General features: G+C 43.5%; 1 protein-coding gene, 1 long non-coding RNA gene and 2 other non-coding genes across 4 annotated transcripts; 3 read left to right on the plus strand and 1 right to left on the minus strand.

Annotated features, from left to right (window-relative positions):
• Nucleotides 1–2,085: 2,085 nt before the first annotated feature.
• On the minus strand, nucleotides 2,086–5,263 carry LOC135971018 (uncharacterized). The gene is made up of 2 exons (XR_010587037.2): nucleotides 5,184–5,263; nucleotides 2,086–2,181 (listed from the first exon to the last, which is right to left on the minus strand). It is a non-coding gene; the product is annotated as an uncharacterized lncRNA (long non-coding RNA).
• Nucleotides 5,264–11,842: 6,579 nt separating this feature from the next.
• Nucleotides 11,843–16,820, plus strand: RPS3A (40S ribosomal protein S3a). The gene is made up of 6 exons (XM_045392937.2): nucleotides 11,843–11,928; nucleotides 12,721–12,824; nucleotides 13,205–13,392; nucleotides 15,106–15,314; nucleotides 16,373–16,482; nucleotides 16,655–16,820. Exons 1-6 carry the CDS (start codon nucleotides 11,867–11,869, stop codon nucleotides 16,774–16,776), a joined length of 795 nt encoding a protein of 264 aa, XP_045248872.1. The 5' UTR covers nucleotides 11,843–11,866; the 3' UTR covers nucleotides 16,777–16,820.
• Nucleotides 14,293–14,360, plus strand: LOC123573774 (small nucleolar RNA SNORD73). The gene has a single exon (XR_006698508.1). It is a non-coding gene; the product is annotated as a small nucleolar RNA SNORD73 (small nucleolar RNA).
• LOC123573776 (small nucleolar RNA SNORD73) lies at nucleotides 16,026–16,091 on the plus strand. The gene has a single exon (XR_006698510.1). It is a non-coding gene; the product is annotated as a small nucleolar RNA SNORD73 (small nucleolar RNA).
• Nucleotides 16,821–17,525: the final 705 nt, after the last annotated feature.

Consider the following 17,525-nt stretch of genomic DNA (forward strand, 5'->3'; position numbering starts at 1 on the left):
AGGGTTTTACCATGTTGGTCAAGCTGGTCTTGATCTCCTGACCTCGTGATTCACCCGCCTCAGCCTCCCAAAGTGCTGGAATGTATCTTACTCAGTTTTTATAGCCTAAGCTTCTGATCGAAATCAGCACATTCAAGGTTCTTACTGCTTGTTCTATTTTCCAAGCCTTTAATTTCTGCATGTCAATAAAAAGAGTCAAACTCTGCAAAATATTTAAAGAGATTTATTCTGAGCCAAATATGAGTGACCATGGGCCATGACACAGCCCTGGAGATCCTGAGAACCTGTGCCCAACGCAGTCAGGCTACAGCTTGGTTTTATACATTTTAGGGGGACACAGGACATCAATCAATACATGTAAGATGTACAGCCCAGGCGCGGTGGCTCACACCTGTAATCCCAGCACTTTGGGAGGCTGAAGTGGGCAGATCACCTGAGGTCAGGAGTTCAAGACCAGCCTGGCCAACATGGCAAAACTCCGTCTTGAAGGGGTGGCCTGCCCCTCCACACCTGTGGGTGTTTCTCGTTAGGTGGAACGAGAGACTTGAGAAAAGAAATAAGACACAGAGACAAAGTATAGAGAAAGAAAAGCGGGGGCCCAGGGGACCGGCGCTCAGCTTACAGAGGACCCACGCCGGCACCGGCCTCTGAGTTCCCTTAGTATTTATAGATAATTATCTTTACCATCTTAAAGATAAGGGAGTGGCAGGACAATAGGATCATTTTTAGGGAGGAAATTAGCAGTAAGACATAAGAACAAGGATCTGTGACATGAATAAGTTTAAAGGAAAATCCTGTGCCTTGAGATAAACCTTTTAGCAACATTGTTTCATCCTATCACATGGGGATAAACCTTGGACAATACCTAGCTTTTCTAGGAACAAAGACACACCCTGCACGCCCAAAATCCATTAAACCTTGAGTTACCACAGCACATGTCTCTTGCAAGGACAAGGTTGGGGGTAGGGTCACAGATTAACAGCATCTCAAATACAGAACAAAATGGAGTCTCTTATGTCTACTTCTTTCTATATAGACACAGTAACAGGCTGATCTCTTTCTTTTCCCCACATTTCCCCCTTTTCTTTTGAACAAAACCACCATTGTCATCATGACACAAAGTAATAGAATATCACAAAGCAAGTGGAGGCAGGATGAGATCACAGGATGGTGTTAAAATTAAAATTTTTGGGCATGCATAGTCATGGATAACATCTTATCAGAAAACAGGGTTTGAGAGCAGACAACCTGTCTGACCAAAATTTATTAGGTGGGAATTTCCTCGTCCTAATAAGCCTGGGAGCGCTACAGGAGGCCGGGGCTTATTTCATCCCTTCGGCTTCAACCGTAAAAGGCGGCACGCCTCCAAGGGGGTCGTTTATAGGCCTACCCTCAGAGCGCATTCTCTTTCTCAGGGATGTTCCTTGCTGAGAAAAAGAATTCAGCGATATTTCTCCTATTTGCATAATGAAAAGAGAAGAAATATGGCTCTGTTCCGTCCGGCTCACCGGCGGCCAGTTCAAGGTTGCCTCCCTTGTTCCCTGAACATTGCTGTTATCTTATTCTTTTTCCAAGATGCCCAGATTTCATATTGTTCAAACACACGTGCTCCACAAACAATTTGTGCAGTTAAGGCAATCATCACAGGGTCCTGAGGTGACATATATCCTCCTCAGTTTACAAAGAAGATGATAGAATTAAGAGATTAAAGTAAAGACAGACATAAGAAATTACAAAAGTATTAATTTTGGAGAACTAATAAATGTCCATGAAATCTTCACATTTTATGTTTTTCTGCCGTGGCTTCAGCCAGTCCCTGCGTTCAAGGTCCCTGACTTCCCGCAACGTTCTCTCTCCCTTTTCCTCTATATAAATGTGCCATGGTGATGAAGGCTTGTTCGTTAGTCAATGATGCTCGATTGCAGTGTTTCCGTCTCCGTGGAGGTGCTTTTCTTTGCATCTCCGATGGGTTCACTGTAGAACTTCAAATGTTTAGTGGGTATCCAAACAGGAAGCTGATTTTCTCCTGGTGAAACACAAGCAAAACCTCTTCCCCAGGTTATCACCTTCCCTATTTCCCATGTCTTATTTTTGTTGTCTTTCCACCAAATCAGTTTTCCTTCATGTGGACTGTTCTTTTTACCAGTAAGATGTTGTTCTGCAGAAGTAGTAGTCTGATTTCTATAAATGTTTAAAAAATTTAAAGTATAGAGTGCTAGATTAAGCTGCATCTGAGGAGTGGTACACTCCTTACTGTCTCCCCCTTTTTTTTGTTTAACTAACTGAGTTTCGAGTGTTCTATTAGTTCTTTCAACTATGGCCTGTCCTTGGGAATTATAAGGAATTCCTGTTGTATGTGTAATATTCCACTGATTTAAGAATTTTTGGAAAGCTTTACTACAATAACCTGGCCCATTGTCAGTTTTAATTTTTTCTGGAACTTCCATTACAGCAAAACAAGATAATAAATGTTTTTTAACATGGGAAGTACTTTCTTGATTATCTGGTCCTAAACAATGTAAAATCATTGTACTTTCGTACACTTCTGAAGCTGTGCCTACGCCGACAAGTCTTGTAACAGCCTTTTGTTTAGGCCAATTTTTTGGCCATTGATTTAAAGCAATGACAGAGATATCTGCTCCAGTGTCTACCAACCCTTCAAACTGTTTTCCTTGAATGATGGCCTTACACACAGGTCTGCTCTCAGAGACCAGATTTGCCCAATATGCAGCCTTTCCTGCCGGATCAGTGCTTCCGAACCCTCCTGTTCTTTTTATCTCACTGTTTCCAACTTTAATATAAGGTAGGAGTAATAATTGAGCAATCCTGTCTCCTGGACTGGCACTCCAAGGAATTGAGGAACTAATAACCAATTGAATTTCGCCTTTATAGTCTGAATCAACCACACCAGTATGAATTTGAACTCCTTTTAGATTTAAACTTGATCTTCCTAAGATTAGTCCTACAGTCCCCTCAGGCAATGGGCCATATACCCCTGTGGGGATTTTTCGAGGAGGCTCCCCTGGAAGCAGAGAGACTGCTTGTGTATGGTGCATAAATCTACTGCTGCACTGCCGTTTGTGGCGGGGGATAATTGCTGTATTGTGATAACTGGTTTATTCCCTGAGACACTTGTGGCAGTGGGGGTTGTTGTTCCTGAAAACCCTGAGGAACAAAGGGCTGAATTTGGAATGCCCCAGTTTGTTGCGGGGCCTGAGGCTGGCCCCTCCTCTCGTTTCCCGACAGTGGTTGCCCATTTTTATCAAATTTAGAACGACATTGATTACCCCAATGTTTTCCCTTTTTACATCTTGGACATAGGCCAGGTGGCTCTTTATCTGTTCTTGTAGTAGTTTGAGTAGTTACATTTTGTTTATTTGAGACTAGGCAATTCTTTTTTTTATGACCAATTTGACCACAATTATAACGTCTTCCCCCAAATGTTCTAACCTGTCCTCCTAAAGCAACTCCTGTGATTGCTTGAGCCATAAGCATAGCTTTATGCATAGCTCCTCCAATTCCATCGCAGGCCTTAACGTACTCTGAGATTACATCTGATCCTGCGGGAACCTTTCCTTTTAATGGCTTAATGGCTGATTGACAATCAGGATTGGCGTTTTCATATGCCATCAACTCCACTATGACCTTACGGGCATTCTCATCGGTAATTGACTTTTGAGCAGCATCTTGAAGTCTTGCTACAAAATCAGGGTAGGGCTCTTTAGAGCCTTGTCTTATTGTATTAAAGGAGGGGCAGGCGGTTCCTGGGTCTTGGATTTTCTCCCAGGCCCTAAGGCAGATAGCCCTGATTTGCTCAATGGCCTCATTTGGCATTATTACTTGTTGGTCAACAGTGCTCCAATTTTGACCTATTCCTAATAGTTGATCTGCATCTATGTCAATTGGAGGATTGGCAGTCCTATTTTTTCGGACCTGTACTTGTGCCCCATCAATCCACCAAGTCTTAAATTGTAAAAACTGAGAGGGTGAGAGTGAGGATTTTGCCAGAATCTCCCAATCATAAGGAATGAGTCTATGTCCATGAGCAATGGAATCTAATAATGTTCTCATGTAAGGAGAGTTGGGTCCATACTGTTTTACTCCCTCTTTCATTTCTTTTAGCATTTTTATAGAAAAAGACTTATATCTGGCTTCAGCTACGGGAAGCTCTCCCTCTTGGGCCCCTTCTCCAGGTGGTCTTGTTTCTAATATTACTGGGAATTGCCATGCCTCAATATCTCCTTGTTTTCTTGCCTCATCAATAATTTTATGTAACGCACTACCCTGTGTACTAGGCGGTGCTGTAGGATTAAGTCTCATGGTGGGCGGCTGAGGATATGGCGCCCTGCCCTGTGGCGCTAGAAATGTTCCTGGCTGTCCACACGGATTTTCTGGGGGCAACCGATACTGCAGTTCGGCTGGCGGCCAGTATTGATAGGCTACTGGCGGCTGGGTCTTATTTTCTACCGGCTGATATTGTGGACACTGTATTTGGAATGGCATTGCCATGACAGAAACTCTATCTTTTTCTATTTGATCTTCTTTTGGAGTTTGTACTTGTTTAACCTGCATTTGAGGTTGTAAAGTTACAGGCATTTGAGCTGCTGGAAGAGCAGTTGGCCATCGTGGTTTAGACTCTGATGGCTCTGCTAATTCTGGATTTTTTTCTTCTAATTTTAACGTTTCAGGATATACTACCTCCTGTAATTGATTATTGTCAACATTTTGCGTTGACCGAGCCATAGCCGGCTCTGATACACATTCACAGTGTGAACTTTCTTTTCCTTTCTGGGATTCTATCCCTGCCTCTTTTTCACAATCTACTGCACAGCTTTTAGGGACATCAGAAATTGGAACGCTATCTTCTTCTGTTTGAAATGGTTCTAAAGCTACTTTAATAATGACCCAATCATTCCATACTGTGAGCGGAATGTTTTTACCTTCCCTACTTGCTTGTTTTAATTCTTTGCCAATTTTTTCCCAATCTTTTAGATCTAAAGTTCCCTGTTCCGGAAACCATGGACAAAACTGCTCTATTGTTTGAAACAGCGTAATTAGATTTTTGGTAGAGACTTTAACTCCCCCTCTTTTTAAGAGAATTTTAATAAAGCTGCGATAAGAGGCATATTTACTCTTAGTTTGCCCCATTGTTACCCTAGGTTCTTCCGAGCGCACAAGCTTACCGCAAGGCTGTCTGTAGACGTACTCGGGAGTCTCTCGTCGACTTGTCCTCAATGACCACGCTCCAGCGTACCTTCACCTTAGAGAAAAGCCTCCACGTTGGGCACCAGATGAAGGGGTGGCCTGCCCCTCCACACCTGTGGGTGTTTCTCGTTAGGTGGAACGAGAGACTTGAGAAAAGAAATAAGACACAGAGACAAAGTATAGAGAAAGAAAAGCGGGGGCCCAGGGGACCGGCGCTCAGCTTACAGAGGACCCACGCCGGCACCGGCCTCTGAGTTCCCTTAGTATTTATAGATAATTATCTTTACCATCTTAAAGATAAGGGAGTGGCAGGACAATAGGATCATTTTTAGGGAGGAAATTAGCAGTAAGACATAAGAACAAGGATCTGTGACATGAATAAGTTTAAAGGAAAATCCTGTGCCTTGAGATAAACCTTTTAGCAACATTGTTTCATCCTATCACATGGGGATAAACCTTGGACAATACCTAGCTTTTCTAGGAACAAAGACACACCCTGCACGCCCAAAATCCATTAAACCTTGAGTTACCACAGCACATGTCTCTTGCAAGGACAAGGTTGGGGGTAGGGTCACAGATTAACAGCATCTCAAATACAGAACAAAATGGAGTCTCTTATGTCTACTTCTTTCTATATAGACACAGTAACAGGCTGATCTCTTTCTTTTCCCCACACGTCTCTACTAAAAATACAAAAAACTTATCTGGGCATGGTGGCGCATGCCTGTAGTCTCAGATACTTGGGAGCCTGAGGCATGAGAACCACTTAAACCCGGGCGGCGGAGGTTGCAGTAGGCAGAGGTTGTAGTAAGCCAAGACCGTGGCACTGCACTCCAGCCTGGGCAACAGAGTGAGACACTGTCTCAATAAAATAAAAGAAAAAGAAAAAGAAAAAAATTCACTCCATACAATTGTTATTGATCTGTTGTAAATGGATTGTTAATCAGCAACTACTGGAAATAAGTTGCCTTTTTTGGTAAAAGGGTAAGGGTAAGAAGAATGGGAAAAAAAATGAAAGGAAGCAACTTTTTTTGAGCATCTACTTTGTGCCAGATATTTTACTATGCATTTAATTTTCACAAAAACCTTATAAGTAAGGGAGACAGATAATAATTGTTCCTAAATATCGGTTCTTCCCTTCTCGGAAAGTAACAGAATTTTTGGTGGGCACATGGTTCTGCTGCTAAGTTCTATGATTACGTTTATCAGCCTGTCTCATAGCTAGGGACACAGGGAAGTGACATGAGCAGAATGGATGTGTATAACTTGTGGATGGTATTGTGTAAGGAAAGGAATGTGCCCTCCTCTTTGCTTCTCCCTCTCCCTGTTGAACTAAATGTCGACTTTTCTTTCTATTTTTTTAGAGACAAGTCAACCAGGCTGGAGTGCAGTGGTAATATCACAGCTCCCTCCAGCCTTGAACTCTGGGGCTCAGGCAATCCTCCTGCTTTGGCCTCCCAAAGTGCTAGAATTGCAGGTATGGGCCACTCCACACCCAGCCTAAATGTTGACTTTTCATTCCAGACCACATGGATGAGAGCACAGCATGAATAGCAGAGTAATAAGACTGATGAAATCACTGTCACCTAGGTAACTAACACTATGGTGCCTACACATCAGCCCTGGGCAGCATCCACTTGGACTGCCACATAAGTGAGAAATAACTTCTACCTTGTTTTTTTTTTTCTGAGCCAGAGTCTCGCCCTGTCACCCAGGCTGGTGTGCAATGGCATGATCTCGGCTCACTGCAACCTCCACCTCCCAGGTTCAAAAGATTCTCTTGCCTCAGCCTCCCGAGTAGCTGGGACTACAGGTGCCCACCACCACGCCCAGGCAATTTTTGTATTTTCAGTAGAGATGGGGTTTCACCACGTTGGCCAGGCTGGTCTCAAATTCCTGACCTCATGATCTGCCTGCCTCGGCCTCCCAAAGTGCTGAGATAACAGGCGTGAGCAACCGTACCCGGCCAACTTCTACTTTGTTGATGCCACTGTTATTTAAGTCTCTGTTACAGCTTCTGAACCAAGTTGTTGTGTAAATCCCTGTGCAATCTATGTGAGTGGCTCTCCTGGAGTTGTCCAACATGGCAGCCTTGACCTGAACTAATATGGCAATGAGAAAACAAGTTCAGAAAGATTAAAAATTTTTCTGAAGTCAAACTGCTACGTGATAATAGCAAAGACATGGAATCAACCTAAATGCCCATCAATGGCAGACTGGATAAGGAAAATGTAGTATATACACACCATGGACTACTATGCAGCCATACAAAAAGAACAAGAAAACGTCTTTTGCAGGAACATGAATTGAGCTTGAGGCCATTATCCAAAGCAAACTAATACAGGAACAGAAAACCAAATACCACGTTCTCACTTATAAAGTGTATAAGTGGGAGCTAAATAATGAGAACACATGGGCACAAAGAGGAGAACACAGATACTGAGGCCTGCTTGAGAATGGAGGGTAGAAGGAAGGAGAGGATCAGAAAAAATAACTAGTGGGTACTAGGCTTAGTACCTGGGTGATAAAATAATCACAACAAACCCCCATGACATGGGTTTACCTATATAACAAACCTGCCCATGTACCCCTGAACCTAAAGTAAATGTTTAAAAACAAAAATGACAACAAGAAAAACTACTATGTGATAAGGTGGGATTGAACCTAGACCTACATGATACCAAATAGTTACTGTACAAGATTCTAGATTCTAGCCCTAGATTTTTACTTTGTGAAATGTTGCTGACCAGAAGGAAAGTTCCAGCACTTGTGCTTTTAGAGTATGAGCAAAGTGTTTTTTATTTATTTATTTATTTTTTTCTGAGACAGAGTCTCTCTGTCACCCACACAGGAGTGCACTGGTTTCAATTCCCACGTTAAAACAGCAACAATGGCAGTGTGGATAGTGAACCAAAAGGAGTGCCCCTGCCCTGGACGTGTGCTGCTCTTAGGAACAGCAATAGTGTGAAGAAGGAATCCAGTCTGGTTGCACCTCTGGACTTTTATAATGACACGAATATCACCATGTACAGATTTAATCTCAGCTTTTGTTCTCAATTCTCTTGCTTTATATCCTGGAACGAGTTCTTTCTTCCTACCTGGTAATCACAACAAACTCTGCGGGGGAGGCAGGGATGGGAGATGACTCCAACAAGAGCAACACTCGACGTAAAGTTATCACAGGGCTGAGGACAGGGAGATGCTGATATAAATGTCAGTGGGCAGGGAGAGAAAGCTAGATAACAAATCGGATTATTTATTTTAGGGAACAGAGAAAAGAAAAGTTAAAGTTACTGAATGTCTACTACAGTTATGTGCCACATAATGACTTCCAGTCAATACCAGTATCCCATAAGATTATAATACTGTACTTTTTTTTTTTTTTAATTTTAGATGGAATCTCGCTCTGTCACCCAGGCTGGAGTGCAGTGGCGCAATCTCGGTTCACTGTAACCTCCGCCTCCCAGGTTCCAGTGATTCTCCTGCCTTAGCCTCCCAAGTAGCTGGGATTACAGGCGTCCATCACCATGCCTGGATCATTTTTGTATTTTTAGTAGAGATGGGGTCTCACCACGTTGGCCAGGCTGGTCTCTAACTCCTGACCTCAGGTGACCCACCCGTCTCGGCCTCCCAAAGTGTTGGGATTACAGGTGTGAGCCACCATGCCCAGCCAATGAAACAACATTGACAGCTTACTAGGTTTGATGTATTCTGACATTTTTCTGTTCCATTTTCTTCTTTTTTTTTCAGAGACAGGGTCTCAGGTAGTGGTGCCATTATGGCTCACTGCTGCCTCAACCTCCTGGGCTCAGGCAATCCTCCCACCTAGCTTCCTAAGTAGCTGGGACCACAAGTCACCACCACACCTGACTAATTTTTGTATTTTTTGTAGAGACAGGGTTTTGCCATGTTGTCCAGGCTGGTCTCCAACTCCTGAGCTCAAAAGATTCACCCGTTTCAGCCTCCCTAGACGTGGACGTGTGAACCACCGTGCCTGGCCTGTTCCATTTTATTCCATCTGAAAATATTAAATGATGGTTGAGACCCAATAAACTGATTTCACACCCCCTAAATTGTATTCAACACACTTACATTAAAACTGCTTATTGCACCATTTAATGTAACAGGGTCAGGAAAATATTAATTAGAAATTTTTTAAAGCGTTTACTACAAAACAGAGTTGAGGATTTAAATACAGACCTCTGACAAATCTCTTAGGTGTTGGTGCTGCTAAAATAAATCAGATGCAGCTGACTTCATTAAGGCCTCTCCCTGTGGCTTTCACTTTTAGGAAGAAAGAGGAATCAGACCAGCAAGAAGGTAAGTTTGGTTTTTATGCTGCAGTAAGCAGACTGGAGGCCCATTTTATCTATCTATCTATCTATCTATCTATCTATCTATCTATCTATCTATCTATCTATACACACACACTTTTTTTTTTTTTTTTGGAGACGGAGTTTCACTCTGTCCAGCCCAGACTGGAGTGCAGTGGCGTGATTTCGGCTCACTGCAGCCTCCACCTCCCAGGTTCAAGCAATTCTCGTGCCTCAGCCTCCCGAGTAGCTGGGACTACAGGTGTGCACCACCAGCTAATTTTTGCATTTTTAGTAGAGATGGAGTTTCACCATGTTGTCCAGGCTGGTCTCGAACTCCTGGCCTCAAGTGATCCATCTGCTTCGGCCTCCCAAAGTGCTGGGATCCTCCTACCTCAGCCTTCCGAGTAGCTGGGACTACAGGCATAAGCCATCATGCCGGGCTAATTTTTTTTTATTTTTAGTTGTGATGAGCTCTTGTAATGTTGCCCAGGCTGGTATCAAACTCCTGAGCTCAAGCAAACCTCCTGCCTTGGCCTCTTAAAGCGCTGGGATTACAGGTGTGAGCCACCACACCTGGCCAAATTTACCATCTTAACCATCTTTTTAAAAAAGAGATGGGGTCTCACTATGTTGCCCAGGCTGGAGTCCAACTCCTAGCCTCAGGTGATCCTCCTACCTCAGCCTTCTGAATACCTGGAACTGCAGGTCCAAGGAACCTGGCAAGGCTACCTTAACCTTTTTCAAGTCTACAGTTCAGTAGTGTTAAGTACATTCATACTATTATGAAACTAAGACTTTGAATTTATCCTCCAGGCAACGGAGATTTATGGAATTACTGAAAGATTTCAGGACCCTACTAGAGGTTTAGGAGGGTTGTCTTAGGGGTGGGCGTAGTGGGAGGTAGGTGATGGAGGCCAGCAGGACTGGAAGGGATTGTAAGTTTAAAAGCTTGCAGCGGGCCTTGTAAGTGAGGGTTGGTTTTTGGCTTGGTCACAGGGTTTTCTGCCAGACAGGAAGTTAGAGAAAGGAACTCAACACACCACTGGCTGAGTACCAAGCCTGTATGGGCCAGACGCTTTCCGAGGGCTGCACACTTGAGCTAGTCAGCCACATCTTGCCAAGATGTGCTCTGTTAACCCTTACAGTTAAAAAAATGAGGAAGGGAGAGGTCGGATTAATTGCAAAAATGGAAAAATTTGGAGATTTCACTTTTTTTTTTTTTTTTGACGGACTTTCACTCTTGTTGCCTAGGCAATGGCGTGATCTCCGCTCACTGAAACCTCCGCCTCCCGAGCTCAGATTCTCGTGCCTCAGCCTCCCGAGTAGCTGGGATTACAGGCACCCACCACCACGCCCGGCTAATTTTTTGTATTTTTGGTAGAGATGGGGTTTCACCATGTTGGCCAGGCTGGTCTCGAACTCCTGAACTCAGGCGATCCGCCCACCTCAGCCTCCCAAAGTGCTTGGATTACATGCGTGAGTCACCGCGCCCAGCCAACGCCCTGCTAATTTTATAATTTTCTTGTAGTGACGGGGTCTGGCTGTGTGGTCCAGGCTAGTCTCCAATTCCTGGCTTCAACTGATTCCCCTGCCTCAGCCTCTCAAAGTGCTGGGATTACAGGTGTGAGCCACCGAGTTCGGTCTCACTCCACTTTTAACAAACCTTTTAATCAATATATAACAGACATATAGAAAAGGACACAAATAAGCGTAGAGCTCAGTGAATGTTCACAAAGCAACAACACAAAGCAACAACACCTGAGATGAACCAGCACCCACATGAACAAGCAGAACGTTGCTAGCATCTCTGGAGTGATACTCATTTAACCCTGCGAAACCTCATGAAGCCGACCGTTTTATCACCCTCATTTTACGCATCAGGAAACAAGCGTGGAGAGGTCGGTCTCAAGCAAAGCCCTGTTGAAACCGACATTTGAATCAGATCCGCTGACTGACTCCCGAGAAGAAGCCGGTTTGGGGGTTAGACCGTGAGTTCAGCTTTGAACGATGTTGAGTGGGCGTCTCGTTTTATCTCGTTTTACAGAAACTTACTTCCAGACGTCACAGCCACAGAAACCACAGGTAACCAGACGCCTGCACGTCAGGCCACCAACGCCTTGGTCTACACAGCGCAGCTTCCAGTGCCGCGGCATGCCGCGCGACCTCCCCACACACGAAGGCGCTGTCGCAACGACAGTAGCAGGAGTGGCGCTCTCTACTGTCGCGGAATTCTTGAGGCCGGAAGAATGAGAGCGCAAAGGTCACGTAGACGGCGCGCCCCGCCCCGTACGCCTAAGTTCTCGCGCGACTTCCATTTCCGCCTTTTCGGCTCTCTGATCAGCACCATGGCGGTTGGCAAGAACAAGCGCCTTACGAAAGGCGGCAAAAAGGGAGCCAAGAAGAAAGTGTAAGTGGCGACTGTCGTGGCGTCCTGCTTTTTGGATGTCTGCTGGAATCGGCAGGCTGGTCCTAGATCGCGGCGTAGGCCGGATGGCGAGGATTCCAGTCGGATTGTGCGGGCCCTGGCGGGTTGGTGCACCCAGGAACGCGGCCTGGCGGGTCTGGGTGTTGAGTAGCGGCAGGTCGGCTGCCTTTCCCAGGCCTTCTGGTCCTTGCGCACTTCGCATTTGAGCCGGCTTGCCGCCGCGACTCGGCTGGAATGTTTGTTTTGTGGGCTCACGTGCTGCCTCAATTCCGCGGGTGTTTGATGGCACTGCGACGGCAGGAGTTGAGGAAAGCATCCTCCTATCCATTCAGGACCTGGCAATCCTGCCTTTGCTTGGTCCCGCTGGAATCTGCGAGCTCCTACTAAGCTTTGAGGCCATGCAGGGTCTTAGTTAGCAGTACATGCCATTACGTACCAGCAAAGTTAATGAGATTGCATGTTACTCGTACCTGTGTAGTGGAAGGACCGATGGATGTTCCTCGTGTCTGTGTAGTGGAAGGACCGATGAGGGTGGGAAGTGGACATAACCTTTCGAAGTCTGATGCATGCAGTGAAACATAGAGTGGGAAGAGTTAGGTTTATGTTTGTGCCCCTCACCTCACTGTGTGATACACTTTAGTATCAAATTGCCGGTTAGCTTTTTAAAATATTGATGGGAAATAACATTAACAGTGATACTAGAGTGAAGAAAGCACAGAATAAACACAGTAAGAATGATCTGCAATGGAACTTAAGCATTTTCTTAAAATCCAGGGTTGATCCATTTTCTAAGAAAGATTGGTATGATGTGAAAGCACCTGCTATGTTCAATATAAGAAATATTGGAAAGACGCTCGTCACCAGGACCCAAGGAACCAGTAAGTAGTTTATTTTTGGTTTGTATTTTCCTTAAGTTGGCGCTTGTATATTGTAGCAGGCATCTTGGTCTGTTGTTGGTCCTGTGGTGGGAGACTTTCAGGGAATGTCAGCTCTCGGTTGCAGCCTTGGCTCCTGTGGTGCTTGTTTTTAGTACAGCACTTGGAGAAGCAAGATGGTGCTTTTTGAATTAAGAAAATGTGCCATAGGTAGTTCTGAGCTTCTAATAAGTACTGTCGATAAGTCTCTGGTGTCTGGATTTGACCACAAAGGTTAAGGTCTTTACAATTTACCATTAACTTAATTTCTACCCTCAGTTTACAGGCTTGACTTTTGCTTATATGGTTCCTAAATGTTAAGATACTTGTTTTTTCTTTTGTAGAAATTGCATCTGATGGTCTCAAGGGTCGTGTGTTTGAAGTGAGTCTTGCTGATTTGCAGAATGATGAAGTTGCATTTAGAAAATTCAAGCTGATTACTGAAGATGTTCAGGGCAAAAACTGCCTGACTAACTTCCATGGCATGGATCTTACCCGTGACAAAATGTGTTCCATGGTCAAAAAGTGGCAGGTGAGACCCAGAGTTCCTTAGAGTGTGTTGTGCTACGGGTGTTTGACCAAGGATAGCATGGTTTGATATGACAGGAAGGAGCAAGTTCATTTTATTTATTGATTGATTGACTGAGACCAGTGAAATGTCCACAAAGTTCATTTAAAATTTTGTTTTCTTGCCGTTATTGAGTGCTAACTCTGGGGTTGCCACACCATGATACTTTACTTAATATTTAAATCTAAGATTTAATAGTGGTGTATAATCAAAGTCAGATTTTCTTGCTGCATAGATCAGTGGTTTTTTGAGGAACGTTTAGGTGCAGGTGGACGGTTTTGCCTGTCTTCAGGATATTTTTTGACCTCAGAATTGAGTGAGTGTTGATTAACTGTGGCAATAGAGCATAATTGTGGCAGAGCCTCTGGTGTGAGGTTAAAATGTTGGCTCCATTTCCCTATTGTGTTCTCTTTGGAAAGTAACTTGTTTTCTAAGCCTCAGTTTCTTTATTTGTGAAGTGCAGGTGAGAGTATCATTTTATTGAATTGTGAGGATGAAATGAAAATATTTCAGATATTTTTGGCTAACTATCCAGTTGGAATATTTTGTGGGAGTTTTTTGTTTTTGGGAGATTGAGGCTCCAGGCTGGAGTGCAGCGGCACCATCTCTACTCACTGCAACCTCCTCCTCCTGGGTTCAAGCGATTCTCGTGCCTCAGCCTCCTGAGTAGCTGGGATTACAGGCACCCGCCACCATGCCCAGCTAATTTTTGTATTTTTAGTAGAGATAGGGTTTCACCATATTGGCCAGGCTGGTCTTGAACTCCTGACTTAAAGTGATCCGCCCGCCTCAGCCTCTCAAAAGTGCTGGGATTACAGGTGTGAGCCACTGCACCTGGCATAGTTTGAATATTTTGTATGTGGGAATGAATGATGACAAAATGTTTCGGTCCCAAATGATACATACTGATTATACCGTTTTATCCTGACATTCCTCTAAGGCTTCATGGTTTACATTTCTGGAAATATTTTAAGGTCCCTTATCTGTAAATTGTATTTGATGAGTTTTTTTTGTTTTTTGTTTTAATACTAAGGTATAAAATTTACAAAACGCAAACAAGGTAAATCAGTTTTCATCACTACCCAAGATGGTTTTTGTTTTTTCAATGTAGGCAATAATATGACCACTAATTAGGGGTTTTTAATTATATTTTAGCTCTGAAATTGGGTATTTAATCATCAACATGGCTTTAGTTTGGAACATAAAAGACATCTTCCAAGGTGTACATTTAGAGTTATTATAGCAGTCACCCATTCACAACACAGTTTTTTGAAAAATGACATAATCACTGTAGAAGTTCATATCATAAAATACCATGGATCCTCTCAGAATCTGTTTTCCTCTGGCGTAGTTATATACTTGAAGGGGGATGAGCTGTTTAAAGGGGTGTATGTATATGCAGTGGATGCGGGTTTGGGTGCCGTCATAGTAGTAGTGATAGAGGGTAGAAAGGAGGAGGGAGGGCAGTTGAGAGGACCTGGTTATTTAATTGGGTAAGAATTTGGGGGTAACAGTAGGTTCAAGGAAGTTAATTCTGTAAACTTAAGAGATGTTATTTATATGAGGATACTTTATATTTAATAATGAATGTGACAGTCCAGCTTTTTAAAATTAGAACTTCAGGGATAAATGGATAACGTAAAACCTGTTAAACCTGACAGTATCTTTTTTCTCCAGACAATGATTGAAGCTCATGTTGATGTCAAGACTACCGATGGTTACTTGCTTCGTCTGTTCTGTGTTGGTTTTACTAAAAAACGCAACAATCAGATACGGAAGACCTCTTATGCTCAGCACCAACAGGTCCGTCAAATCCGGAAGAAGATGATGGAAATCATGACCCGAGAGGTGCAGACAAATGACTTGAAAGAAGTGGTCAATAAATTGTAAGTGTTTCTTTGCTTCCTCACACAACAGAACCTTGAGTATTGATTATTCCTCAGATAAGGGAAAGCATATGAGACAAGGTAAAGGTCTGTTGAAATCCTGTCTGTGAATCCTTCTAGCTATATCCCTTTACGTGAAAGAGTAAGTACTCAGTAAATATTATTATTTGAGTCAGAGTCTTGCTCTGTTGCCCAGGTTGGAGTGCAGTGGTGCGATCCTCCTTGGCTCATGGCAACCACTGCTTCCTGGGTTCAAGCAGTTCTCGAGCCTCAGCCTCCTGAGTAGCTGGGAATACAGGGGACTGCCACCATGCCCAGCTAATTTTTTTTTTTTGATTTTTAGTAGAGATGGGGTTTCACTATGTTGGCCAGGCCGGTCTTGAACTCCTGACTTCAGTTGATCTGCTAGTACTCCGTAAATGGTAATTTTTTTTTTTTTTTTTTTAATGAAGCTGTCTCACAGTAGATGGAGTTGAAGGACAGGAAATGTTTTTCCCCTACGTGGAAAATAGACTGAATAAGCTGGGTGCAGTGGGATGTGCCTGGAGTCCTGGCTACTTAGGAGGCTGAGGTGGTAGGATTGTTTGAGGCCAGCCTGGGCAATATAGGAAGACCCTGTTCCAAAAAATAATAAACATACATATATATATACACACACACAGAGAAAATATACTGAACAGACAAAACCTTTCATGATTAATAACACATGGGAATAAGTGATGAAAAAAGTTTCGGTCCCAGATGATGGCCAGTGATAACTTACATTTTTCTGATGTTCCCATGCAATATACAGTTAGCTAAGAGGGTGTAATGGAAAAAGCATAAGACTTGGACTCAGAAGACTCTACTAAGTGTAATTCAGATAGATCATCTATCCTTTACATGTGAAAGGAAAATAATAGCTTAGCTTACAGGAGGATTTATGCAGGTTAAGTGAGGTAGGTGTTACATGTGTAAGTTTATTCCAAGGCTTCTCTACATTTAAAGGAAATGACTTATCCCCTTATATCTCATAACTAGGACTTTAAGAAAAAAAATTTACTGTTACTGGTTTGCAGGATTCCAGACAGCATTGGAAAAGACATAGAAAAGGCTTGCCAATCTATTTATCCTCTCCATGATGTCTTCGTTAGAAAAGTAAAAATGCTGAAGAAGCCCAAGTTTGAATGTAAGTGAGAAATCACATGATTCCTGTAGGGCCAAATACATTGTTTTTGGGTGGAGGAGGAGTTTGGGGCTATATCATGGCCTTCTTTTTCTTCCTGTCATGCTTGCATAGTACTGATGACCATTGTTTCAAGATACACTAACAAGTTTTTTTTTTTTTTTTTGCCTTTTAGTGGGAAAGCTCATGGAGCTTCATGGTGAAGGCAGTAGTTCTGGAAAAGCCACTGGGGACGAGACAGGTGCTAAAGTTGAACGAGCTGATGGATATGAACCACCAGTCCAAGAATCTGTTTAAAGTTCAGACTTCAATTAGTGTCAAATAAAAAGTGCTATTTGTGATGGTTTGCTTCTGAACATTGTTTTTTTAAAAATGATCTGGCCGGGCGCGGTGGCTCAAGCCTGTAATCCCAGCACTTTGGGAGGCCGAGACGGGCGGATCACGAGGTCAGGAGATCGAGACCATCCTGGGTAACACAGTGAAACCCCGTCTCTACTAAAAATACAAAAACTTAGCCGGGCGAGGTGGCAGGCGCCTGTAGTCCCAGCTACTCGGGAGGCTGAGGCAGGAGAATGGCGTGAACCCGGGAGGCGGAGCTTGCAGTGAGCTGAGATCTGGCCACTGCACTCCAGCCTGGGCGACAGAGCGAGACTCCGTCTCAAAAAAAAAAAAAATGATCTGACAGCTTGGTGGATTAGATAGTAAATTTGACAGCTGGTAAACTTTTCTGACCCAGACAAATTGGATATTACTACTATGCACTTTTACTGTGAAGCTGAAATGGGGCGGAGAAGCTGTTACCAAGTGGGCATTTAGTGCTGTCCACCTGCAGTCATTCATTCATTCAGTTTCTACCTCTTCTCAAGGCTTCAGTTTTCTCACTTCTTGCTTAGCTGATAACCTTGCTTTGTATAATCACTAAAAAACTTGTAAAGCAGATGAGAAAAGAACCTCACAAATTTCTGTTACCTATACTTTGCCACCTATGCATGTGTTAAATCATACTACCTTCTGTCATACCACTGGATGGATTGTGCTAAGACATA

Source organism: Macaca fascicularis, chromosome 5, assembly GCF_037993035.2.
Source record: "Macaca fascicularis isolate 582-1 chromosome 5, T2T-MFA8v1.1".
In the NCBI taxonomy this organism is placed as follows: Eukaryota; Metazoa; Chordata; class Mammalia; order Primates; family Cercopithecidae; genus Macaca; species Macaca fascicularis.